The sequence below is a fragment of the Festucalex cinctus genome, chromosome 7 (assembly GCF_051991245.1).
Source record: "Festucalex cinctus isolate MCC-2025b chromosome 7, RoL_Fcin_1.0, whole genome shotgun sequence".
NCBI classification, from domain to species: Eukaryota; Metazoa; Chordata; class Actinopteri; order Syngnathiformes; family Syngnathidae; genus Festucalex; species Festucalex cinctus.
Genome location: NC_135417.1, coordinates 3454370 through 3481950, shown reverse-complemented (window position 1 = coordinate 3481950; position 27581 = coordinate 3454370). Strand labels below are relative to the sequence as shown.

General features: G+C 41.2%; 2 protein-coding genes across 6 annotated transcripts in view; one reads left to right on the top strand and one right to left on the bottom strand.

The window, feature by feature from the left end:
* erp44 (endoplasmic reticulum protein 44) overlaps positions 1-5744 on the bottom strand; it is a 13355-nt gene extending 7611 nt beyond the window's left edge. The window contains exons 1-5 of one of the 2 annotated variants that reach the window (XM_077527774.1): positions 5575-5744; positions 3072-3144; positions 2950-2989; positions 2144-2259; positions 204-388 (exon numbers count right to left, since the gene is read on the bottom strand). In XM_077527774.1, coding sequence (XP_077383900.1) covers positions 204-388; positions 2144-2259; positions 2950-2989; positions 3072-3144; positions 5575-5634 — 474 coding nt within the window. In that variant the 5' untranslated portion in view covers positions 5635-5744. The remainder of the gene's footprint in view (positions 1-203; positions 389-2143; positions 2260-2949; positions 2990-3071; positions 3145-5574) is intronic. The other variant, XM_077527773.1, reaches the window with a different exon arrangement.
* Positions 5610-27581, top strand: part of invs (inversin) — a 27897-nt gene continuing 5925 nt past the window's right edge. Inside the window, exons 1-15 of one of the 4 annotated variants that reach the window (XM_077527767.1) lie at positions 5610-5779; positions 6880-6982; positions 13719-13818; positions 14288-14454; positions 16964-17137; positions 20150-20317; positions 22231-22411; positions 22905-23014; positions 23688-23859; positions 23932-24087; positions 24205-24326; positions 24759-24866; positions 26097-26203; positions 26303-26512; positions 26880-27088. In XM_077527767.1, coding sequence (XP_077383893.1) covers positions 6980-6982; positions 13719-13818; positions 14288-14454; positions 16964-17137; positions 20150-20317; positions 22231-22411; positions 22905-23014; positions 23688-23859; positions 23932-24087; positions 24205-24326; positions 24759-24866; positions 26097-26203; positions 26303-26512; positions 26880-27088 — 1987 coding nt within the window. In that variant the 5' untranslated portion in view covers positions 5610-5779; positions 6880-6979. Of the gene's footprint in view, positions 5780-5818; positions 5952-6879; positions 6983-13718; positions 13819-14287; positions 14455-16963; positions 17138-20149; positions 20318-22230; positions 22412-22904; positions 23015-23687; positions 23860-23931; positions 24088-24204; positions 24327-24758; positions 24867-26096; positions 26204-26302; positions 26513-26879; positions 27089-27581 lie in introns of those variants that run through there. The other 3 variants (XM_077527770.1, XM_077527766.1, XM_077527769.1) reach the window with 3 other exon arrangements.

The following is a 27581-nucleotide window of genomic DNA, read 5'->3' as shown; positions in this document are numbered from 1 at the left end:
AGTTAGCAGCATGCCCATTTTAAATTTCAGTGGGAATTTTTGTAGTAAACAAATAACTGGAATTAAGCTGATTTTTTTTTCCCATATTGCAGCCTTTGTGATTTAAAAATTGCTTTCTACTACATTGCAAATTCGATGAATTGTTCGGCCCCCTCGGCCAATAATCAACACTGGAAGCAAAAATGTGTGTGGATGCCGCTCACATCGGCAGTCTTCAGCTCCTCCAGGGACTGGATCTCTTTCACGGGGTCAACCTGCTGCTGGCGGATGAATTCGGCGATGGCCGCCACCGACCTCTGACCCCTGTACTCCCGCTTCATCATCATGCCGTTGCGGAACAACTTCAGCGTGGGGTACTTGCTGATGCGGTAGCGCTGGGCTATGTCGGCTACACGGGGGCAGAAGGCGAAGTTAGAGGAAGAAAATTGATTGATGAAGAGGAGTAAAGCACGCACGCGCGGTGTGGGGGGGGAGTGGATGCCGAGGAGCTGCAGCGATGGTGGCGGTGAAAAGGCTGAAAACACAACCTTCAGTCAGCTCGCAGCTCTGATCTCGCACATGAAAGCTGCCCCCCGACCAGGGGTAAATATTGGCTGTGCAGACACTTCCTCCCTGTGTGTGTGCGCACGCGCATGTGTGGCAGGTGTCAATCTCTCGGCGGGGCGTCTCTAAGCCTCCAAGCTTCACAGGAAGAAGCAGTTTTGTCATTAGTCTTCAAACAGTTTGCGGGTCATCAATAATTCCCTTTAATTTGCTTTATCTCAAAAGGATGCGGCCGGCCGGTTTGTGTCCGTGCCGCACTTTGGTGTGGCGGCCATCTTTGCGTACGTAGAGCCATCAAATGCGCCGTGTGCGCGGGTGCGAGCCCTTTCCGTTTCGCACGTATAACATGAAAGGTGCTGGACTGCTTAGTGCATTTAATCAACAACTTGCACAGGGCTAAAAAGATAGACTTGAAAGGATATCAATTTTAGTAATACTGTCATTTAATTTTCACCTCTTTAGATTGCAGACATGAGATACACAAGCTCAAGATTTCCAATTAAAGTAATCTAATAAGTAAAGTTAAAATGCTCAATTTTGATTGACACTGTCAGGAAAGTGTTTTTGGCTCAACTGACGGTGTCACGTGTTTATTTAAAAGGGTGCATATTTCAGTGGAGACATGTTACCCAAAGCCCCTAACCCGTGAGCAACCCACAAAGTACATGCAGTCACATTCATTAATCAACGCATTTGCTCCCAAAAACGTATAAATACGTTCTATTTTATATATTACCAATGTCCCAAAGACGTAATTATACGTTTTTGTCTTTTTTTTCTTTCTTTTTTTTTTAAATGCTAGCTAGAGCATACAGAAGGCTTTGATACAGCCTCTAAACTGCAGAAAACGGTTGAAGCAATTGTAGTTTTTACAAAAATGGCCAGCAGGTAGCAGCAGAGTATAAGAGATCAACCAGGGCCGTGTTGCAAACCAGCTGTTTTCCCCACAGCTTAAAACAGATTTGTGAATAATGATGAAATTCTAATTGCTGCAAAACCGAAACAGATAGAAATATACTTTGTTCCTGCTGAAAGAAGAGGCTCTCATCTTTCTTTTGGTAGGTTCCATGTTTTTTAGCAATAGAACACAATATTCTGTGGGCCTTACATAATTAGCCAAAATTCAGTAAAACAGCCGAGAGCGAAGGGAATTGCTTCAGTTAAAATGGTTGCGAGTGAATGAGTTACGCAATTAACCAATCAGAAGCTGGACTACAGATTTTCGTCCCTTCACATTCTATTCGCATAACAGTGCATGTGCATGGCTTTCTTTATAAGGCCTTAAATTAGCTAACATCAATAAATGCGTTGGTTTTGGCAATGGTAGATATTCTGTTGTGTTATAGATTGTACTTCTCTTCCTTTTTAAGAGTAAAACACTCCAAAACTTTTGGACAATCTGTCTCTTTCCTCCTGGCTTGGTGCCATCTTGGAAACATTTCTATGCCAAGTTTTGAATCTAACTGCAGCGGCATTAGCCATGCGGCAAAATGATCCCTAAAAAGCTTTCAGGCAAAGATTCTACTTTACTATTTTTTTGTATACATTTGTGTGTTTTCACAAGGGTGAGCGGTAAAAGTATGTAGCTGTAAATACTCACAATGTTGGTCGCAGTCGACTCGTGCAAACACCACCTGCTTGGTATCAGGGAATTCCTCCCGCATGATGTTCGACGCCTCCTCAAAGATGGGATGGAGCATTTGACTAAATCTGCACCTGAAGGGGTGAGAAAGGGAATGCTGACTCTTCCTACCTTTGAAATCATTGAGATTTAAACCATGTCTGATTGTGTTCATATGCCATTTCCATTGGATGAAAATCTAAATATAGTGGATCCTCCCCAATCTGCCCTAAAACAGTGATTCTCAAAGTGTGATCTCAATTCGGTACATTTTAATTTAATGTTTCTAGGTAATACATTGTTTTTTTTTGTTTTTTTTTTAAACTTGATAGGTTCCAGCTCACTTGTGATGATAATGAGAATAAGTAGTAGAGAAAATTGATGGCTATTTAATGTTCAAACTGCATACAGTTAGAGTGTCTTACTAGATTATTAAATACATTTTCCAGTTGAGTTGAGTTGAGAGTTGAGTTTGGAAACTGATTACAAAACTTAAGAGGTTAAACTGTTATCGAGGCATGCTGCAGCTTACAAAGGTTAACTTCTTTTCATATCTGTAAGACAGTTAAAAAGTTACTTAAAAAAATCACCTGATGCAAACAGTTCGACTTGGGTAGGATAATTTTGATGACCACTATTTCCAATGAGAATAAACAAACAAATCAGCTTTGTGTGAAGGAGGTTTAGTGTACAGCCTCGTAGTTGCCATCGCACATGGTGGCAATCATCTGGTGGAATGTTGATTATCACAACAGAATTACAGAGCAGACAAACAAGCCACTTACCAGTCAGCGTAAAAGTTAACTAAGGAAACGCCGGCATTATCTATAAACAAAAACATACATTCTTGTCAATGGAAAATCCAGTGACAGGGTTATTAAGAGTTCACTGTTTTATAATGTCTTACTTAAGACGTCGTCAATGTTGGCCGAGTTCAGGCTGGTGATTTCTGCTTGCCCGGGAGTAGTAAGGCCCATCACCTATGCAGAAACCAAAGATGACAATTATGACAAAAAATAATGTGAAGAAAGATCTTAGAAGAGAGGGGAAAAACAAGATTCTGGTGTTCAAACGTAAAAAATAAAATAAAATAAAAAGTTGCCCAGCAAGAAGAACAACATACAAGAGGACTTTTGTTAGACGAAAACTGTATTAGTTTACTTTAGAAAAGGCCCGAGGCCTAAAACACACTATGAGCAAAATTGCCAGAGTTCATCCTAACGGAACCAAACTTGTCAAGGGAAAACACACCCAAAAGCAAATAACTGTCAACAAACAATCCTTTAAGTAATCATCGACAAGTGGATCTGTGTCATCATTATTTGCCACAAAGCAAACATGGATTGTTGATATTGTTTGTGTACTAAAGACACAAGAAGAATAGTTTACTGCTTATCCCGGATATCCCAAACGTACTACAGTGGAACTTCTTCAAAAATGCCCAGACTCACAAACAATTGGATTTACACAACAAATGTCCAAAAATGTTCCCTTAATCTATTTTCAGTTCTTCAGCAGTCAGGTATCTGTTGTTTTTTGTTTTGTTTTGAGCTTTTAATCAGCTCTCAATATGTCTCAGAAGAAAGCAAAAATGTTTGTGTCTTTCTGCCATAATCATGAAAACAAAGGCTTGAAATATTTCACTTTTGTGTATGGTGAACTAATATACAAGTTTCACTTTTTAAAACAAATGAAATAAATGTTCTTTCCATTGATATTCAATTTTTTTGGCACCCACCCACAGAAAACACTTGATTTCAGTTTATTGCTGCTGAGTTTCACAACCAGTGGCTTGGTTTATTTTTTTCTTCTTAACAAATAAATCACCAGTTTAAATCTGCATTTTCTGTTCACACTTGGGTTATTCTTCTCTAATAGTTAAATTCGTCTGATGAGTTTTAACACTTAAGTGGAGAAACTATGGAGGAAAAAACATAAGAATGTCAGGAGGGGGGGGGGGAGAAAAACATTTTCAGGGAACTGTATTTCAGTCGTCTCCGGTTCGAGTCCAGGCTCGGACCTTCCTGGGTGGAGTTTGCATGTTCTCCCCGTGCCCGCGTGGGTCTTCTCCGGGTACTCCGGTCTCCTCCCACATTCCAAAGACATGCATGGCAGGTTAATTGGGCGCTCCAAATTGTCCCTAGATGTGCGTGTGAGTGTGGATGGTTGTTCGTCTCTGTGTGCCCTGCGATTGTTTGGCAACCAGTCCAGGGTGTCCCCCGCCTACTGCCCAGAGCCAGCTGAGATAGGCGCCAGCAGCCCCCGTGACCCTTGTGAGGAATAAGCGGTCAAGACAATGGATGGATGGATGGATGGATGTATTTCAGTTAACAAAACTGGTTGGATGGCCCTTCAGCCTAAACCGGTTAGCTTGAGAATGTAAATACGTAAATAATACAAGTACAGTAAAACTTGTCTTCTATTTAGGTTTAGTCATATATGCAATATTATTAACTTTGTTTGGTAAATAATTACAAGATTTTTCACATTTGGAGGACATTTTATTTGTATTTTTTTACTTTTAGAGTTTCAAAGTGAAAACCCACATCACAAAGCAAAATCCTACCCTTTGCCTTTCTTACATGCTTTTTTTTTTTTTTTTTTTATTCCCTTGTTTTGTTCTTTATTTTCCATTACAGCTGCTGAAATGAACCTTAGTGGGACGAATAAATCCATCATGGTGCTTGGTAAAAGAAAAATAAACCGTGCAACCCTGACTGTTCTCAGGTCAGGCCCAAAGTAACACAACAGGAGCACCGCTCATTTCCGGGTTGTCAACCAATGAGATAGAGCCACAACAGAGAAATTCACCAACCGGCGAGCATCACTCACACAGACGCGAAGGAATCCGTCGTTAACTACATAACGTTAACTACAAAACGTTAAAAACATCCTCGTTCGAAACACACAGATGCGTACATACACTTGTATGTTAAACAAAATATTCCAACCAAAGGACTACAATTAAGTTCAGCACCGATAAAAAATAAAAAAAGTGCTACCCGTGTCCGCCAAACTTTTAACAGCAAAATTTTTGCCCAAAGTTTGGACATGATGCATGCGCAACAAATAACATGTGACTGTATGCATTAAGCCAAAGTTAATTGCAAGACCATCGGTAGTGTCACTCAACATCACCGGCTAGTTTACGCAAGCAGTTGATGCAAAACGGTAGCTAAAACTTCGGCCGCCAGAGTGATCCTGCCAAAGACATGAGCCTCATCAGTAAATGATAAGTTTGGCACATTACTTACTGCAACAACAATAACAAAAAACATGTTTACTGTCAGCAGAGGCTGTTCGGTTGGCTAGCAGCTAGCCAAGCGGGCTAGCAGCCGTCAGCTAAAGTTAGCTTGCTTGATGGCTCTAATCAAGCGAATGTCATTTGTAGCGATGAGGAACGCGCTTACCAGAAGTATGACGCAAATGATGCGGTCAAAGAGAGAAGGTAATATTGCTGATAGTTTCATCGTATTATAGAATGTGTGGAGGTGGAGGTGTTGGTGCGGTTGAGTCGTCCCTATCTGCTTCGACGCCGCTCTTTGCTGCAGCAGGAACAGCGGCGAACCGATCTCGTGGTGACCACGGAAACGACGGAGAAACTTCCTGTCAAACGTAAGGTCTTGTGGGAAATGTAGTTCAGACAAACCCAAAACAGGCATCTTTGCTAGTTAAAAAAAACTACAAACATGGTACCAATTGAAAGTTAATGGGAATTGTAGTGTTTTTGTAATCATTACAGCCAACGGGACGCCCTGGAAGAAAAGTTGAATTTGGGCATTCAAAGGTAAACATAACATTACAGTAGCAAAGCAAAGTGGATAATTTAATGAAACGTTAGTAGGTTATTATGACGGGCATTTATACTTGTCACTTATGGGTTTTATCTTTTATAGACTTATGATAATTTTCATTGAACGGGCCGAGTTGCATCATTTTTACGTGGCTTTTTTTGGAAACTTTAAATTTGTCCTCTTTTCGAGGTCGTTTTGTGATGCTCAGCGTGAACAGACTCACTTCTACCTAACTTCGCTTGATGCTTGTCAAGCTTAGCACCTCAACAATCTTGATGTTATGAACAGGAACAGTTAACTTGCAAAAAGTGAACGTGTCTGTTTATTCATTACAATGTGTGTGTTTAGGTCGAGGGTGGTAGCACGGTGACAATTGGTTAACTTAGCACGTCTGCATCACAGTTCTGAGGGTTGGGGTTCGAATTTCAACTCTGGCTTTCCCTTGTGGAGTTAGCATGTTTTTCCCATATTTGTGTGGTTTGTTTACTGGTACCCCAGCATCTTACCCCATTCCCCAAAACATGTATGCATCTAAATTGTTCATCAATGTGAATGGTTGTTTTTCTATTATGTGCCCTGGAGACAAGTCCAGAACGTCCAAAGTGAGCTAGGATAGGTCCCATTTCGACTCTAATGAGGACAAGCACAATGGAACATGGATTAATTGAGGTCCAGGATGGGTAACCTCCGGCTGGTGGGCAATGTAGTGCCCAGCCGGATGTCATAAAACTCGTCATGTAATTCTAAAAACTGACATCTCAGAATAACTGTTCAGAAATTTAGTGTGGCTTACATTTGTACTGTCACTGAGTGGGAACTAGTATTACAGTCTCACACAGTAACACTGTCATTCTGGCAGTCCATTGTGTGAGCAGGTGGGCTTTCTGAGTATTTGATTGATCCTCTTTCTCGTTTCCCCAGCAGGATGAGGGATCAGGACAGGTAGGGGACATGGACTTGCACCCAACAATGATGAAATGAACTGGGAAGCATATGCTGAAGCACCCCTTTCAATTCAACTATGGTAAGAATCTGACACAAAATGAGCAACAGTGATTTTATCTTGGGGGTTGACATCCTTAAAAATCAGTGGTTATGGGATTGTTGGCCCTCTCTGCTCCCAGATTGTGTTTCTCTCCCAAGAGACGAGGTCAGTCGAGACTATAACAAACCCTAATTATGTGACCTGTTACAGTCTAATTGTTAAGGAGATTAACTAGGATGTTGAATTCAATCCCTGCATTAATATTTGATGGGCTCAAGCTGTCTGTTGGGGGTTCACAGTGTGTGAGCGACTCACAGATGGAGAAGTTGGATGATTTATCTCACTCTCACTGACTATCAGTGGTCAGAAAAGGAAAAGACAGACATTCCAATTACAGTTTCCCTCTTATTGTTTCATGTGATGCGGTTATAATTTATTTTTATCTTTTGAAAAACAATTTTAAAACATAGCTTTAATATGCAATTTAAAAGTAGATGTGTTGCAATCAAGAATGGCAAAATTTTGTAGTTTAATGTTTCAACATAATTAAACAATTTCAAATACAGTGTTAAATTTGATTTAATACATTTATTCAATATCTACTCTGATGATTAAATAATATAATCCTATATCATAGAACTGCTCACAATTAAATAGATAAAAGTAGCATTGTAATGTGACACAAGGCTAAAACAGTGGCAGTTTTTTAATCTGACAAATTAAACTCCCACTCGAGCAAGTCTTAAATTTAGGGTAGGCTAGTAATATTTGTTGTAAATGGATATTTATTGGTAATCTTGTGCCTTCTATCAATATGTTCATTCATTATAGTCATTTTAAAGCACGTCACAATTCTTCTCTGCAGCTTTTTCTGTTTTCCCATCTTTTCCCATTTCGCATTGATTTTTTTGTTTGTTTTTCCAGCTGATTATGTCCCTCTACTGTGATTCGCCGGTGGGCACGTTGCTCTCTGCACTTTAATTGGACATTTAATTAGATCACAGTTTTAGTCCAATTAGACTCCGAGGTGTGGGGGAGAGGGAATGGAAGGGCGAAGAGGAAAAAGTCCCCAAGCTGATCTTGGTCTCCCTTCCTCTTTCTCTTTCTTCGTCTGTCTTTTTCTGTCTGCCTTGCCGTCCCTCTCCCGTCCCTCCTGAGGGCTGCTCATTAGTGATATAATGGGAGGACACAAAACACACAGCTCCCCCTTACTCTCCAAGTGACTCAAACAGCATCTGAAGCACACAGACGAGGCTACGGGGACCTTTGCGGCTCACTTTTGTACACATCGTGTGCTTTTCTTCTTGTTTAATAATATTTGCCGGCAAGCTAAAACCATGATGTTACACACAAACTAGTTTATGTTCTGAGGCTTTGATTAACACTGCTTGACAGGCTGCCACTCAGCGCGGTATTGACCTGCAAACGCAACACAAACATCAACAACATGCCGGGAAAAACTCTTATCGACTCAGTGGAAAGCTTCAGTATGATATCGCAGCATCTCACGAGACCTGAGATCAACTTGATTACCAATAACACTAATGCATGTGTCACTCAAATGCAAGGCTAGTTTACATTAGTTTAAGCTTAAGTTTTGCCCTCTCCAGAAGCACAAAAGAGTTATTGTTTTGATCACAATCATTTATAATCAAGATTATAAATGAATTCGCAATAGTTCTTTATCAATTAATCATGTAATAGATTAGCATGCCCATTCACAAAATGGACCGCCCATCTGTTTGGTAACGTCTTGCATCATCCTGACACAGGAAGGAGCATTCAAACTAACAAACAGATGGGCAATACAGATACTAGTGTACAAGTGTTCCCTTTTTGCTAAATGTTTTGCCTTGGTTGAGGTCCGCTTTACTGAGTTCTACTTCAATAAGTACTCTTCCTGATGTGTAGCTCTAAGCAAAAACAACAATGTGCCTCAGTGGGCAGAAACGCATGTAAACACCCAGATGTATGCGGATATGCACACACTCCGTGTCTCAGAGGGCACAAGTCAATCTGCATGTTCCTCGAGCGGTCTCCTGAGGTCGTCTGCCTCCATGACGTCCCTTCACGCGCACACACCCAACAGTTCCCGCTCTTGATCTGCATGTATTTGACCGACAATGCAGTAGGCAGGGGTGTTATGGCCACGGGCGTCGCTACCTGACCACCTGCGTTGTGGCTGTTTGACTGACAGCTGTGGTCCCGCCTAATTGCATTACCCTCCCAGGTGATTGGCTCACACCCGGGGGGCTCATTTGTCAGGATGCATCGCGGTAATGATGTAAATTAGCAGACATATATGTCACTCAGCCTTCTAGCGCCCTGCTGATTGGCCCCGCTGTGCTCGCGGGGCCGGCCCCCCAGCCGAGGGGAGTCGGCTCATTGGTCTTTGGGGATCGAGGATGTCCCCCAGAAATAGGGCTTTGCGGATCGGGCATCCCTGTGGGCTGATATTATCCGTCATCCCACCTCTTTACCTGTCAGTCAAATCGCAGGGACGGATCCCTGCAGCTTCTATCTGCTATCAGAGATACATACCCACCCCTAGAGAGCCATGTAGGTGGTATAGGCACCTTTTAAGAGCCTCGTGTTGGCGCAGGCCCTAAACTGTCAGAAAATAGGCTTCTATAAAAGTGTGTGTGCGTGTGTTACTAATAATAGAGCGAAAGGCCACAGGCTTCTGTGCCGTTTTCCCACTGCTTACCCAGCGTGCCTTAGTTTTGTCCTCTATCAAAACCAGACTCCTTCACAAAGCTCAAACAACAGTGAGACAAACATATAGACACACACACACACACACACACTTTGGGCCTACTTTTTGTGTGTGTGTAGCACACCTGTCGAGTTTTTAAAAGGCTTGAACAAAGTGTAGCTTCTTTGTTAAACTTGTTGTATTTACACAAGAGGGACTATGAATAAAGAATAAATAATGTCAGCATCAGCATGAATCGATACCCTTACAGATAAACAATCACTCGGCCCGGCCCTCGGCCCGTGATCAATGCTTTACTCTGAGTTATTGTCTTCATATTAACAAGTGAAGTGCTCCCTGAGGAACGCCTGTGAATGGGAAAATGAGCCCGCCGCAAAGCTCTCAACAGGACCCGGCCGTTGTTTTTACAACCTCCTTTGTTTGAGTCCAGACGCGCCATCTCAAAAGCCTTTTTGGACAAATTTGGATTCACTGTAGGTGTTTCCAAAACACTCGGGTCCTCATGAAACTCTAATTGCCTCCTCTCACTGACCTGAATGTCCCTCACATCAATTCACTTTATCGACACGTGTGTCCCCCATGTACGCGGCAGCTGAAATTCAGATTTTTTTTTGTTTTTTTTTTGTATTCCCTTCTTGCATTTAAGATTATTCATAAATCAATTCATGTGTTTATAGTAGCAGCTGGGGATGTTAATATTGACTCAGAGATCAAAATAAGTCAAGAAAAGTCAAAAGTAAGTTTTAATGAGCTCCTGTCATAGTGGAAAAAAAAATATTTTGATACCAGAAGCATGAGCAGACTTCATATTGAGAAAAGTACAGTGCTAGTTTTTTGTTCCTGGTCATTTTAAAAATCTCACAATAACAAATAGGGTTTCAACAGGAGATAGGGAAGTCAACCCCCCCCAAAATCATGACAATAAAATGGTCTTTGCAGGCCTCAACACTGTATTCTGATTAATCGTGCATTTATGGAATGTGAATGAAGCTGCACAATCCACCCATTTCTATCCACTTCAGGAGGCGGCCATTTTGTCACTTGCTGTCGACTGAAAATGACATCACAGTTGCTCAGGGGTCAGGTAACGACCAATCACATCTCAGCTTGCAAATGTCACATGACCAAACTCAGAAAGCATATTAGCCCTGATTCGTTGTTAACTGAGACCTGAGCGACTGTGATGTCATTTTCAATCGAGAGCGAGCGGTGAAATGGCTGCCCGCAGAGATGGATAAAGATGGATGAATTTTGCTGCTTAATTCATACTATAAAAAATACTAGTGGGGGCACGTACAACATTTTATTGTAATGAAAATTGCTGGGTTTACTTTCTCTTTAAATGCTATTCTAGCTGCCTAGTAGATACAGAAGCATCAAATTGTTGGCATTGTTTTAGCTAGGCAGAGTTCAAAAGGCACAATCATGAATGCCTCGCGAGTGACTTATAGTGACAGACAGAACAAATGAATGATCCTCTATTAGATGACAGAAAGTATATAATATACATGTGTGCCTACTTTTTGTGACATATTTGTTTGGTGGTTTGTGTTTTGGCTCAGTCAGTGAATCACTGCAGTAGGCCAGTGTTTGTCAAACCGTACCAGTAAAAACAAAAGTTCATTTAAAAGCAGATAACTGCTTTTGGTCTATTCTGTATGTAGAGTACATATAGTTCCCTAAAAACTGTGGGATGCCCAATCTCTATCACCATTTCACCAGTCATTCTGGTTCTATGAATGGATTTTGTAATTGATGCTTGTATTAAATAAAAAAAAACAAAAACAACTGGAAATCTGAGTGTTCCATCTGTTCTGAATGTACATTTGCTATTTTTGGATATTTCTGCACATGTTAGAAATTAGAATGAGCATGACTAATCACTGTCAATTAGCGATACGTTTAGATGTTTGTGGTGGATTTCAGTAAAATCCCGGTAAATAAATAAAAAAATTCTCAGGGCAAATAACTCCCCGTGACACGGCACATGTGCCAAACACACGAGATGATTTACTTTTCATTCAAGGTTGTAAGTCTCCTGATGCGCCGCCCGGGTTGAGCGTGAGAAAGCAGGAGGTATGATGGGTAATTGCCGTGCCGCACGCACCGTCTGCAGGAGCTCTCTTTACGAGGTGGCAGCAGGGATGGAGGGTGAGATGAGAAGCTTGGAAGACATTAGATTGTTCTTCTCTGCTTTATTCAGAACTCACATTTGTGAAAGTATTTAGATAATGAAAACGTCAAAACCTCACATTGTGGCACAGTTTGGGTGAGTGCCGCTGGCCTCTACTGTATGTGTTTAGGGGCAATGATTGATTTTGTGTTGTACCCCGCAGGGTTTGTCCCATATCTCTTGGTGTACACACACACACAGAGCGGAGCATGTTGCAGTATTAATGAGACATTAATAAGACATGAGGAGAGACCCCCCCACACACACACACACACACACACACACACTCACACAGGGATCACGCCTACACCCACCTACCCCTCACTCCCCAGCTGCTTCCTGTCTACAGATTACCCAGCTTTCACTGGGCTCTTGTTAAGTGGGGCCAGGAAGAGATTTAACCCCCTAAGCGGGAGCACACACACACACATACACGTTCACTCTGTCAGAACACATCAGCTTGCCAATACGTTATCAAAATGTCTTCATTTTGGGCTTGACAGCCAATGGAATGTCAGGTGTTCATCTGGATTAAATGATAATTTTTACAGAGGGAGAAAACACTGTGTTTGTTTTTATTCATTTAAAGCATGAGTGTGCGGTCTGGGGAGACAAATAAGAGTAAAACTAAAGAAATAATTATAAAATAAAACACTTACATTATCAGGCTAATGCATTTACTATTATTTGTATTTTTTTATTAGACAGTATTCGTCCTGAAGTGGGCGTACGTGACCATGCAGGTTAAATTTGCTGCTGCTCGGTAATAGCTGAGACGCAGCTCGGTAATTGCAACAATCCTCTTGGCCGAATATGTGTGAAAAGAATACTGATTTAACCATTTTGTTAATGTCAGGTTGCTAATACGATAACAAATGTGCCACATGTAAAGCTGCTTGTCAGCAAATCTAGCAAAACCTCAGTCAAAAACCTTGTTGTTGTTATTATTGCATTTATTCCAAAAGAAGATCCAGCCTTAACAAGGGATTTTAAGAAAACAGTGAGCAAATAATGTTCTGACACTGTCTGAACATTTTGTTCCTGAGTCAATAAGTTCTTTTGGACTATTTTTGTTTTGTATTCACACACGCAGCAAAAATTGGGCTTGAAAGAACAAGAAAACAAGTAATGAAATGAGAAATATATAGCCAATAGAACAGGAAAATTTGACTTGGCGAGATTTCTTAAACCCAGTAGTTTGTCTCAAAATCCATCCACCGATCTCTTAAAACTAATGTGCTTAGAGTATGTATAAAATTATTATTGTTCCTATTTTAAGCGTGTTTTTGAGCGAAATACACGCTATAGACAAAAAAAATGCTTGAAGCAAGTGAATGTTCTTACACAAAATCTGATGTTTAGAAAAAAAAAATCTTTTCAAAGAGGAGGCATATTTAATCCTGGTTTGAGTGTAGTTTTTGCAGTGCAGTTGCTCAGTTTCCTGGAACATTAGTTTAAAGTATTGTTTTGTTTATAGTACCTGAGCACTGTTTGTGCTCAAAAGCATCAAATCAAAACAGTAGTGAGTCAGCCTCCATCGATCCTATCAAGGTCTCTGTTTCACTCTGAAAAATTACCAGGAAGAGTTTCTGTGATGGAAAAGGGACTCCTAACTTTATTACGTTTGTGTGAGTTGCTTTTTAGGGTTTAGTATTTGTTTAGCTTCTTTTTAAACCTCTATCATAGTTCACAATGTTTTTGTTTATCTTGTGGATGATGATTCTGGTGAAAATTCAACATGGCTTCGTGCTTAGAGCTAAACAATGTCTGAGAGCATTTCCTACACATTCACATTGGTCAACTCTTGATAAGCAAGATTGTATATGTACAGGAAATGGCTACAGGTTGAATTGTAACTTGTGACCTTATGCGTGTCTGTGTTACAGGCCTCAGCACCGTCTGGCCCGAGTGCCGCCCCTCTGGGCTCGCAAGTTCACGCAGCCGCTGTCAATGGCGACAGGAACGCACTGCTCAAACTCATCACAGGTAAGCAACATACAGTACAACTCGCTTGAGGTGCATAACTGTGAGGAGGCCAAAAGTCCAACTCTTGAAAATTTATTAGCGTGATCGGGCAAAAACTTACTCAAAAAGGAGTTTTTTTGCTACCTACACAGACGAGTGCTTTCACATTAGTATGTAATACCGGAGTGCTTTATTGATTTCTGCAAGGAAATTTTGTGCAGAAAGGTCGAAGGTCAAGGTAAGCCCCAGCAGAAAACACATACGGCTAGTGCACAATGAGGCTTTTTTGCACAGCAAAAAAAAACAAAAACAAAGACAGTAGATGCTCACTTCCTTAAAATGGTCAACGATACCTTGTGTTCAAATATTAAAATATAATAAATATGCACTGAAGAGCCACACGGCGGTAATATTTTAGCTAATAAGTGCATTCAAAGCCCCCAGAAACCGTCATGGATTGATTTGTGCTTGTGTGTATTTGTGCGTATAGCAGAGCCAGTCCGACGGGACCGTGAGGATCAGTTTGGCCGCACCCCTCTCATGTACTGCGTGCTGGCTGATCGCCTAGACTGCGCAGAGATTCTGCTAAAGGCCGGAGCCTCAGTCAACAAGACCGACCACAGCCAGCGCACGGCTCTGCACCTCGCCGCACAGAAGGCACGGCCTCCACTGACCTCCCGCACGCACACACTTACGCGCGCACACATTGGCGTTGCAGTCAACAGGTTAAGGATGTTTCACCTCTTTGCCAAAGGGGGGCAAGGTCGGTCAAATGCTGGTTGTTTGCACATGAGGCAAATTGGCATGTTTTGAGCTTGTATTGAGCGCAGCTGACAAAGTTTATCTACAACAATTTATAATAAAAAATAATAATAGCTTTGCAAGTGAGCAACTAAATGGACCAGGCTGAGTTTCGGTGGAAAGAGGGAGGCCACTGCCCCCTAGTGACTATATGTATCGCCTCAGGGGTACTGAGAAACAAATTAATAGAGAATGCGAATAACCCTGAAAGCATTTTATGCATTTACTGTAATCATCTTTTATAGGGAAAGGAAGCATCTTTGGTCAATTAAGTCAAAATGAATGCCACAAGCCTCTCTACAAGGCCGTAGAAGCCAATCAGTGAATTAAATTGCAATGATTATGCTAAATAAAAGGCTCTAATTAAATGTACAAAAAAATTGAGTCGTAATTATCAGTATAATTATTTTCAAAATTATTCAAAAACGATCTCATACCTTTTACGAGAGTACTTTTCTGATGTTAAAAAAAAGTGAAGCCATAAAAGCACTTGAATAGAAAAACAATTACAAAAACAATTACAAAAACAATCTCACTACCTACTCATTTTCATTTATATCAATAATAAATAATTACATTAATCATAATGATAAATATTTTAGAAAAAAAGGAAATGAAGATGGATATTTAGCTCAAACTTGTGAAAATAATAATGGACAGCACATTTGTCACTATCACATTTCCTCTAGCCAATCAGTGAATAAATGTAACAAAACATAGTATTCAGCTATCAATATTTTTAATAGTACTAATATTTTTCATGATAATAAGTTTTAGAAATAGTTCTTTCCATAAGGTGTGTCAGAATAGAGAATATTGAGAACGTGCGTGATACTCTGGGGTATTACTTTGAAGCAGTCCTTCTCAAATCAGGGGCCGGGCCCCCTTGGTGCGGGGGGAGACACGTGTGACTCCAGGGAACTTTTTTATTTTTTTCTCTTAATTATTGTAGAATAAAATGTAATTGCACATCCACTACAGTAGGTGGCAGTGGTGCTCTCATTGCCAGAGAGTGCGCAAGGAGCGTTATCTCCTCTGCACAGGTGTACTGACAACCTGACATCAATTTTATAAACTAATCATACAATTTATTGATGCAGCGAAGAGTTGGTGGGGTTGGGTGGAAGATGTAACAACAAATAATTGAGAAGCACTGCTTTGATGAGAACACATTTTGTCTTGGATTTGAAATGTCAATGGTGACAAGTCCTGGAACCTTTCTGACAGACGTCATATTGCAAAGCATTGTCTGTGAAAGGTATAGGGTTGAATGAAATGGAGTTTACAGATATTTCAGTGAATTCTTGAAGAAGACAATCTCTTTGGCAGGTAAAACTATGAGATGTGAATGTGAATTTCCACTCAGCGATGCCTTTATTTGATAACATTTTCTATGATTTGTCATCATGATTTCAAGCGGTAGCAGTAGCGGTAGTAGACTATTGGCATGTGCGTGCGCATGTGGGGATGATAGTGACGGGGGGCCCCTGTCTCTTTGACACAGGATCAATAATTGGCCGAGACAGGCGGAGAGGCCAGGGATTACGGATCTAATTGGACTGAGAATAGGGAGGACGGGAGCGCATACACACACTCTCTCGGTCGAGATGCATGCTCACACACAAGATAGATCCGTCAGGCGGTGGCTTTGAGGCGGCACCATGGTAAATATACAAAACACACTCACGTGCGGTGGGCCATGCAGACACACAACCCGGGGTCCCGTGAGAGCTGTTAGCCAGTACATCACTCAGGAGGCTCTGGCTGGATACCATCCAAACAGAGGATGATGATGATGATGATGGTAATGATGACGAGGAAGTTTGGGGGTTGGGCGACAGATCTGGTGTTAAGTGAACAGCTCATCACAAACACCAAAAGGAGAGAGAACGAAAATGGATTACCTCTGAATTGAACAAGACATATGTATGGGCCTGGGTGTTTGTGTCATTAGTGTCTCTTCACCACTGATTTTAAAAAATCTTGTCAATATGTTCTATGCAGCCCCACTAGTCTAAATATGGCAATTGTGGTAATGGAATATGAGTTAAGAAGCAAAATCCAGCCGTTTTTATCAATATCAGAAGGCGGACATTTTGACATTTGCTGTCGAGTGAAAATGACATCACAGTTGCTCAGGTAACAGCCAATCACAGCTCCGCTTCAGAAAACAGGTGAGCTGTGATTGGTCGTTGAAAGCGGCTGGATTTTGCTGCGTAACTCGTATCCCACAAATGTCATTTTAATCAGAATGTCATGTTTGGACTAGTGAGCTCACATATATTATTGTCAAGAAATGTGTGTTGTGATCTCATGTGAAGAATATTGCTAAAACCAGATTGTTGTGGGGTTTTATGCATTGCAGGGAAATGTTCGTTTCCTCAAGCTGCTGCTGTCTCGACATGCCAACTGGCTGCAGAAAGATTTGGAAGAGATGACTCCGCTGCATCTCGCCACACGACACCCTTCTCCGAAAGCCCTCGCTTTGCTGCTGAAACACATCGGACCCGGAGAGGTTGATACACAGGACAAGAACAAGGTACAGTGAGGGGAAAAAAAGGAAGGAACCTTGAAAGGATCACAGTTTGAGGTATCCCCCCCCCCATCCAGGATGACCAGACTGCATTGGATGCTGATTGGTCAAAATTTATCACATGATATGATGCTGTGCAGTGTTAGTATAAACAGCATTAGAGTCGCAGGTAGACTTCCTGCTCTCAGAAACTGTCCCAGTTTGTGGGTCAGTGCTGAATCCTGCACAGCAACACCTCCAGGGAAGCGGCCCTCATCAAGTCTTGTCCCAGTGGGTCGATAAAGAATCCTTCCAGCAACCCCCTTACTTCTCGCATTGACAATTAAACCGCTCTCAGAGCAGGAGAGGAGGATGAGAGAGAGGAGAAGCGGCAGTAAAACAGACCAAAATCCAGATGTCAGGAATCAGGATGTAAGGCAGGGTGAGAGGAAGGTGTTGGATAACCAAATGATAGTGTAGAAATTAGTCTTGATCTGAAATTTAAAAATTTCTACAGTGTTAGCAGCACTAAGATCATATCGCATGTGAACCGGGAGCCAAAGCAAGTTGGCCAGTATAGTGGTAACATGATCAGATTTTCTAGTCCTAATCATGAGTCTTGCTCGAGCATTTTGTACTCACTGTAGAATTTTAATACTAGACAAAGGAAGACGTGAAAACAGCCTATTCCAATCGGTTAGGTGGAACGTAAAAAAAAGCTAAAGCATGACCTATTGTTTCTGCATGCATCTCAGCAATATTGTGAAGATGAAAAACGCAGTTCTAGAAAGAATTGAGTCAAATGTAACACTTGCGATTTTTTGCTCATCTGTATTTACAAACCATTTTTCTGCATGATAATCAAGAATTCTTTCATCAATCAGTTCAAATTTTGCATGAATAAAAGGTGCGACGGAAGGAAAGAGGTAATGAAGAAGGGTGGCAGAAAATAGGTTTAAGCGAAGGAAGGATGTAAGGATGCGTGAATAAAAAGCGTCTCTGAGGGGAAAAAGGGAAGGATGGAAGAAAGGAGGTCAGGAAAGAAAAGACACCAGTAAAAAAGTTGGCTGGAAAGAGGTCAGGAAGGATGTAGGGGGACTATGAACTAAGAAGGAAGGAAAAAAGTATTTAACAAGCAACTTTTAGGGAAGAAGGAAAATATGTCAGGAAAAAAAAGTGTAAATAAGCACACCTACATTTAACCCGCAGTGTACATCAAAATGCTCAATTTTAAAACACAGCATTCAGGTGCAAATTTCATATTCATCCATCCATTTTCTTGACCGCTTATTCCTCACAAGGGTTGCTGGGGATGCTGGAGCCTATCACAGCTGGCTATGGGCAGTAGGCGGGGTACCACCCTGAACTGGTTGCCAGCCAATCGCAGGGCACACAGACACGAACAACCATCCACACTCACAAGCACACCTAGCGACAATTCGGAGCGCCTAATTAACCTGCCATGCATGTCTTTGGAATGTGGGAGGAGACCGGAGAAGACCCACGCAGGCACGGGGAGAACATGCAAACTCCACCCAGGAAGGCCGGAGTCTGGACTCGAAACCGAGTCCTCAGAATTGGGAGGCGGACGTGCTAACCACTCAGCCTACTGTGCCGCCATTTCATATTCATATTATATTATTTTCGTATTTTATGATCTGTGGAAGGGGCGGCACGTTGGATGACTGGTTAGTCCCTAGGTGTGCTTGTGAGCGTGGATGGTGGTTCGTCTCTGTGTGCCCTGCGATTGGCTGGCAATCAGTCCAGGGTGTACCCTGCCTACTGCCCAAAGCCAGCTGAAATAGGCTCCAGCACCCCCCGTGACTCTTGTGAGGAATTAGCGGTTAAGAAAATGGATGGATGGATGATCTGCGGAAAATCAGCTGCTTGTGGCTCCATCTTACAATTTGATATAAAAGAAACCACCAAACCCAAGGTAAAACAACCAATCAAGAGACAGAAGGTGTTACTTGCAAGGTGTCAGTAATTAGTCACACCCTCATGGGCACATTCTTTGCGGGCACACTTGCTACCTTGTTTACCCCAGAAAAGCATGTCATTTGTAATCAAGATTTGAAGACTTAAAGAGATACTTGACTCATGCAGCCATTTTCAGCAATAAAAAAAAAAAAAAAAAATCATATTTTGTCAAGAATTAATTTGATAACTTTATTATTTTTCAAGTACAATTAATATGTTTAAAAACTAATTTTGCCTCTTGTCTACTGAAGATGACATCACCTGTGCTGAGGAAATAGATAATGACCAATCACGGCTCACCTGTTTTCTGGGTTTGATCAGCAAACTGAGCCATGATTGGTCGTTCGACATGGTCACCAGGGGTGCGAATCAATGTACCGCTGAGCCATGCCGCCCCATTGCTTTTCCCCTTCTGCAGTGGCGTAACAAAAACACACCAAAATAAGCAAAACACTTGCCGTGAATAGCATGTAATTCTGATCTGTTATGAGATACAGCGGTTAGGTACATCACAACTCGAGGTCATGTTTTTTTCTAGGAAATCCTGCTCAAATTCGAATATTATGACTTCAAGGGCATTTGTCTAATTTGCGTGTACTTAACACACGCAAGAGAGGGCCTTTTTCCGGTCTGTCCGAAACAACATCCAACCTGAGCGTCAGCAGCATAACGAATGGATTAGTTGAGGAATTTCAGGTCATACGCGCGTAATTCGCAGTGAAGCCGAAGTATCTTTGGCCACAAGGACAGAGTCTCCCTTGTGCGTTGATGCTGAGGTGTGACATCAGTAGTTAGTTTTGTAATGATCCAATATGCATCATCATGTCAGATGACAGCCAGTAGCTTTCATTGCGGCGCTATCTGGTTTGCTTCTCAGCTTCGGCGTCAATGTGAGCTTTGTGTTGACACTTGCCCGCAGATTTCTCCGTGGAGCATTTTTCATTTGCGTAATAGCAAAAGCTCAAAGCCTCAAGGCCGCAACGGCCCTCGCTGTTCTTAAACCCAAGTCGTAATCGCTATCGCTTCCGTTTCATCTGTCCTGCTTGTCTCGCTTCGCAGCAAACCGCCTTGCACTGGTCAGCGTTTTATAACCGGCCGGAGCACGTTCGCCTCCTCATCAAGCACGATTCCAACATCGGCATCCCCGACAGCGAGGGCAAGATCCCCCTGCACTGGGCCGCGCACAGCCAGGAGGCCAGCGCCACGCAAACTGTCCGCTGCATACTGGTACTCATCACACATGTTGCGGTGGATGTCATATTGGTTGCAAGAAGGACACAAGAATTGAGTGGATCAGTGTAAACTTCACATAAAAAAAAAGTAAATAGATGCACTTCCATCAATATTTGTTTAAATTTCCCGTATTTTCCCATTGTTGCTAAATTTCAACCCACTTTTATGGAGTAACAATAAACCCACTTAATTTTTAGGAAAGATCAAAAATAGCCTGTGGGCATTATTAAAAATAAATATCACAATGTTGACAAAATTCTACTTATTTTTTTGGTACTTTTACTTCCTGTTAGGAAAGGTCCCTTACCTCATATGATAAATAAACAATTATATAAAATAAATACTAATTTAGTGCTGTCAAAGTTAAAGCATTAACTAATTATTTAATCACAGAAAAAAATCGCATTAATCATATAATAACGCAGATTAATCACTATTAATTTTGACTGCAAATGATCCTTTAGCTGACAGCGGATGGTTACATTAAAGGTAGCACAGGTTGTGTTTGAGCAATAAACTACATGCATTAAAGTAAAGCATTTAATGTCTGTTTGTGTATAACATTCTGAGTATTTGTTCATGTCAAAATATTAGTCATTTTTTTCCATTTTAAATTATGCAAATAATTAACTGATTAGAAAAAGAGGAGAATGAGTGTGTGCAGTGGATCAAAAAAAATTTGAAGACGTTCTCATAACATTAAATGTTGAAATAATTAACATAACAGATGTTCTTCAAATTTGGCGGGCAAAATATTTTGATAAAAAAGCCTTTTTAATTAAGAGAGTAATCGTGATTAATCAAAATTCTAAGGTGTGATTAATCTGATTAAAAAATCATTTGCAACTCGTCATACTGTAAGTACAAAGGCATACATTCATAATGAATCATGAATGCATTGCAAAAAGATATTAGAACCCCAAGCAATAATTTTTTTGAAGTATGCCTGTCAAAATAATGTTATTTTCAAAATTTAAAGCAACTCTAACCTCAGATGAATGTTAAAGATTTCAATGTAAAGGTGCGCCGCTGTTTAGGGCAGAGTTCGGCTCCTTTAACAGCATCCTAAGCCGAATTAGTTTTCAAGTCTGAACATGTCATTTTCTATCTTTAACCTAGGCTGACTTTGGAGTAAAGTCATAATGACGGTAAATATTTGCATTTTAGCCATTAACCGAGCAAGACTTCTTAAACCGCGTGACAACGTATTTTTCAATTCTATATTTCTCAACAATTTCATTGCGTGTCATTCTTAACTTTAAAGAGTCATACTGTATGTCTGTACCGGCATAAATTGAAGACTTGTGATTTTTTTTTACTAGCCGTTCATAATTTTTACAACGTATTCATAGTTAGTCCTCGACCTCCTTTTGGGTCTAGACTCATCAGATGAAAATCACTGCCGTAGGTGTTCTTGACTACAGGCTTTTTGTAGCTATTAAGAAACTTGTGGAACATATTTTATTTGCCCATTTAACACGACATTTAAGAAAAGTTCAGTTGCCTCAAGTGCCTCTGGTGCCTTGCTGTTGAATTGAGTTGAGAATTTTCAGTGAGTTTTTGTGAAGGAGCTTTTGTGTGCTACATTTAAAAGCCAAAATATGTGCCAGCAAACCCTCCAATTTAAGTTAAGCGCTGACAACAGTGATCAGACATAAAAGTTGTAATTCTTTTATGATGCTTTTATAAGATTTCACTGCATCCTATTTCAGTTTTTTGTTTTGGAGTCTGTTACGCTCTTCAGTATCCTCTTTAGTGTAATTTTTTATACTTTTATATTATCATTTCACCCTGGAAAAAGAATGTTTAATACATCTTTAAAGGCTTCACATTCATAGGACATTCTTGCCCACTGTGAATAAATTGGCACATTTAAATCCACTCATTGATGTATTGCGTGTCCACAGGAAGCAGCTCCCACGGAGTCCCTGCTGAACTGGCAGGACTATGAAGGCCGGACACCCTTGCACTTCGCCGTCGCCGACGGCAACGAGGCAGTGGTGGAGGTTCTCACGTCCTACGAGGGCTGCAACGTGACTGCTTACGACAATCTTTTCAGGACGCCGCTGCACTGGGCCGCCCTGCTCGGTAAACTGACGCACATCCCACGCGGCTCTTTGCGGAGTCTTTTCATTGGTTTTCAACATCGGCTTGCCGGTTTAACTTGGTGTGGCGTACCACATGAAAAAGAAAAAGTCACTTCACACCCACAATATTACTTAGGTGTGTCGGTCTCACAAGTTCACTCTCAAAGATGCTGTTGTTTGTGATTATGTATGAAATTCAAATTAAAGCCATGAATCCTCTTTCAAATAAAAGAGAGATCGTAGATGATTAGGGCAAAACACAGACATAAATATTGTGTTCATTAAATAACATTTGGTTATTCTGCATTTTCCCAATTACTTCTCAATCCCTCCTTTCAAATATCATGTAATACATTAATTTTATGGGGAATTCCATTATAAACCATGAAACACTTTGAGATTGCCTATTAATAGTAGTAAAAATAGTCGTGTGAAGTGTAAGTTGAGCGCCATCTGTGTGGCTGTGCATTGTTTTGATATTAATGTGTTCACAGGTCATGCCAGAATTGTCCACCTGCTGCTGGAGAGGAACACGTCTGGCACTATTCCCTCAGACAGCCAGGGAGCGACTCCTCTGCATTACGGAGCACAGAGCAACAACGCTGTAAGTCATCCACACACATCACCCCATAAATTCTTATTTTGATTTTTTTGTTTTTTTTTTTTTACTTGATTGTTTCACGTACACCTGTACGACTTGTTGCACTGTCTGTGGGACTTTATTTTACTACGGATCCATCCATTTATTTGGCGTATATTTGACCCAAAGCCATTTTGGGAACATCTCAATTTAGTTGGCAGGTGCTCATCTGCTGAACCCTCTTGAGATAGGTCAAATGTTAACATGTGAACAGTTGGTATACTAGCATATATTAAAACAAAAACGTGAGTACAGGAAGCATTAAAGCAGATCAAAAAGGATTCGTGGTCTCCCAGGTGGGGAAGCGAAGGCAAGTGACGGCTCCACTCCTCCACCCAGAGCCCGACTTTGAAAAGAAGTGGTTCATGTGCAAATAAGAACAAAAAAATCTATTCAAATGTAAACCTCATTTAACTACATTTACTGTCTGGTTTCAACACTTACCCAGACATACAGTAAATAAAATCTTCAAATATTGAGGGTGCTTGGATTTACTTTAGGCGTGATACGTAAGCACCCCATCTTCGTCATCCATGAAGCAAGTTATGATTTTTTTTCATGAAACTCAACTAATTGTTTGTCTTTATTCTACTTGAAAACACTTTCCTATAAGATTGTTTTTTCTGTGTGTGAATAGGAAACAGTTGGCGTGTTTCTTTCCCACCAATCGGTAAAGGATGAGCCCGACCTGGAGGGCAGGACGGCCTTCATGTGGGCCGCCGGGAAGGGCAGCGATGATGTCATCCGCACCATGTTGGCCCTCACGCCTCACATTGACATCAACATGGCCGACAAGTATGGCGGCACCGGTGAGCACCAATAATGTGAATTGTGGCGTCCATTGGACAAGATCTCACTTAGTATTGCTATTGTCCAAACAGCGCTGCACGCGGCCTCCCTGTCAGGCCACGTGAGCACCGTCAAATTGCTGTTGGAGCGGGGAGCCATGGTGGACTCTCTGGATGTAATGAAGCACACGCCGCTGTTCCGTGCCTGCGAGATGGGACACAGGGACGTCATCCTCACGCTCATCAAAGGTGGGTGTCGGAGATCACGGCAGTCTCCTCTAGGAATCTTTTTGACATGTTCCAATGCTGTTTATGTTCTCTGTAGTTGTATGTCAGATATGTAGCTGCTTACTGTGTTGAATACAGGCGCCGCACGTGTGGACCTAGTGGACGTGGACGGGCACACTGCTCTCCACTGGGCAGCTCTGGGAGGGAACGCTGAGGTCTGCCAGATTCTGATGGAAAATGGGATTAGCCCCAATGTACAGGTGAACAAATTTTGGTTTAGTTAGTTAGTTATTTTTCTCAAGGTACTGAAGTCTTCTGGCATCCCGTAGTGATAGCATGCGCTGTACTGTGCAAGTGTACAATCTAATGAGACCCAGTGTAAGAATGTAACATAATTATGTTTTTTTTATTGGCACTTGTACACTATGTTTAGTTTTGTGGTTGTGGTTTACTGCGCTGAATCATACTGAGAGCTGTTTCTAATATATGATTCATCTCATGCAGTTTCAAATTAAAATCACCAAAATATTGTATTAGTCTTCTTAGTTTGATTCTGTTGCTACTATTATTGCTGTAAAGGCAAAGGTGGTGATCCCAGGTCTTATTAGATTTGCGCAAGTAGCTTTAGCATTATATACATTTTGACTTAATAATCATTCAAAAACAACTCTATGATCCAATTTGTCTGGCAGGACCAAGCAGGACGGACTCCTCTGCAGTGTGCTGCTTATGGTGGCTACATCACATGCATGGCTGTCCTGATGGAAAAACACGCTGATCCAAATATACAGGACAAGGAGGTAGGAATCTGCTTCCATGCATCCATATCTCAATACAGAACATTATAATACACATATTCTCCCACTTGTGTTTGAGAATTTTTGTTATGGTCCATTGAAACCCAGGTTGAACTTTTTTTTGCAGAAATTCCCAAAGTATTGTTTATTGATGGTGGTTATGTCATGCTTTGGTTTTGATTTCTTCAGCTGTAACTGGGGCCTTAATAGACAAGATGGAATGGATTATGAACAATTCCAGGCAGTGTTAGCTCAAAACCAAGAATAACAGAACTTAATTTGACAGGGGAACTTTAAATGGTGATAGTTGGGTGCGAACTCCCATTTAACACAAGTTTAAATTGATGATTAATTCCGAATACTGCCACATTCCCAGTTATACAAGGGTGTGCACACCTATGCAACCACATTATGTCAGTTGTTTATTTTTACTTCTCTCTCTGAAAGGTGGAAATATTTTTGGAAAACTGGGGTGTGTAGACTTTTTTTATTTTATTTTATATATCCACACTGTATCTAAAAGTGAGTTGAGGGGATTCATGTAAATCTTTGTGCAATTTTGTAGCATCTATAGGCAAATCTTGTTTATTTATTATTTATTTATTCGTCATGTAGTCATTTTTTATTCATTTCCATTATTTCCAGAATTTTTTTCTCAATATTTTATGAATGGTTTTCAAGTTTTCCAAAACAAAAACTAAAAAAACAAAAACAAAAACAAAAAAGCAAACAGCAAACATTAATTTAACAAAAATAAAGACCAACAATAATAAACACATAAATAAATCCTTCTCCACAAAACAATTACACAACAAAAATAATAGATAATAACAAACATGGAAATCAACTTAATCTGAAATTATATCAAGCTCTCTTTTTTTTTTTTTATATATACCACAAAAACCTGGCGTTTCAAAAGGGGTGTGTAAACTTTTTATATCTACTGTATGTTCATATGAGTTGCGGAGATTCATGTAGATTTTGTGAAATCTATAGGCAATCATAAATCTTTTTTAGTGTCATTTATTCGCAGCTCTCTGTCAAAAGTTTCCATTTGGGACATTTTTCTAATGAAAATGGGGAAGCAACAATTGTTTTAGTTTTACAGTTAGAAGAGTAATTGTCAGACAGGTATGTTTTTGTAGTAAGTGTTTGACACCCCTCCATACCCCCCCCCCCCCCCCTCCCCCACCCCATTTAAAAATTGCTGCTGGTTTGACCTTGTTTCCGCAGGGGCGGACTGCTCTCCACTGGTCGTGCAACAATGGCTACCTGGATGCCGTGAAGCTGCTGCTGAGCTACAGCGCCTTTCCTAACCACATGGAGCACACAGAAGAGAGGCGAGGCTTTGATGATGATAATGACCATGAGACGTAGCGGTCACAAAAGTAAGAAGACCTTCAAAAGGCTGTGCGAGTGACAACGGCGTTCACGCGCAGGTACACGCCGCTGGACTATGCGCTGCTGGGTGGCCACAGCGAGGTGACCCAATTCATGCTGGAGCACGGCGCTCTGTCCATCGCCGCCATCCAGGACATCGCCGCCGCCTCCATCCAGGCCGTCTACAAGGGCTACACGGTCCGCAAGGCCTTCAGGGAGAGGAAGCAGCTCCTCATGAGGCACGAGCAGCTACGCAAGGACGCCGCCAAGTGAGAGACGAACAAACAACATTCGGTTATGCATCTGTCCTTGTCTTGTCGTGTTTGGTCGGTCATCACAGGGCGCCTTTGACAGTGACGTTCTTTGTTGTTGCGCTTTGCTCGTATCTGTCTTTGTCTCTGTCAACCTTGCACACGCATACGTCTTTCCCCTGACATGCTCCTTTTGCACCTTATCATTTACTCACCTACCTCACATTTGTTCTCTGCTACAGTTTTTCTATCAAGGCACAGATTTGATGTTGGAAATCTCTTGAGGGAAAATGTTAACAAAAGTAGAAAACTTGAATTACTGTGCACGATATTCCCTATTCACACCATTCGTTGCTACTTGAGTCTGAAGCAGCTTTTGGCTCAGGAAGCGAGAGGAGGAACTGCGGCGGAGAGAAGCCGTGCAGCAAATCTCTGAGGCTACGGTGAAAGAACGAAGATCGTCTTCAAAGAGAACCAAGCAGGAGAATCTGTCCCTGGTGAACCTCGTGGCGGATTTATCCGTGAAGGACTCGGTGGCGGAGACAAAGAGACCAACTAAACCTGAACGGAGGAACAAAGAGGAGCGACACAAAGGTAGAATGAAAATAATTGGCTCGGAGCTTCCTGTGTGGAGTTTGCATTTTCTACTTGTGTGTGCATGCAAACGTTTTCTTTGGGTAGTCCGATTTCCTCCCACATCAATTCATTCAACCCCAAGAACATATAAATACGTTTTTTAATACTTTGTTCTTCAGTCCCCAAAACGTATTTATACGTTTTTTAAGTTTTTTTACGCTAGAGCATACAGAAGGCTTTGATACAGATTCTGACATTAAGATGTCGCTTAAATCAATTGTAGTTACATAAAAAAATTGCCAACAAGTGGCAGCAGAGTATAAGAGATCAACTAGGGCCATGTTGCAACAAGCTCTTTTTGCCAGTGTTTTCAACACGTTTGTGAATAATGATGAAAGTTAGCTATTTTCTAATGTTAATTGGTACAAAACGGAAAAGGACACAAATATACTTTTTTTCCTGTTGAAAGAAGAGACTCTAATCTTTCTTTTGGTTTTATAGCAATAGAACA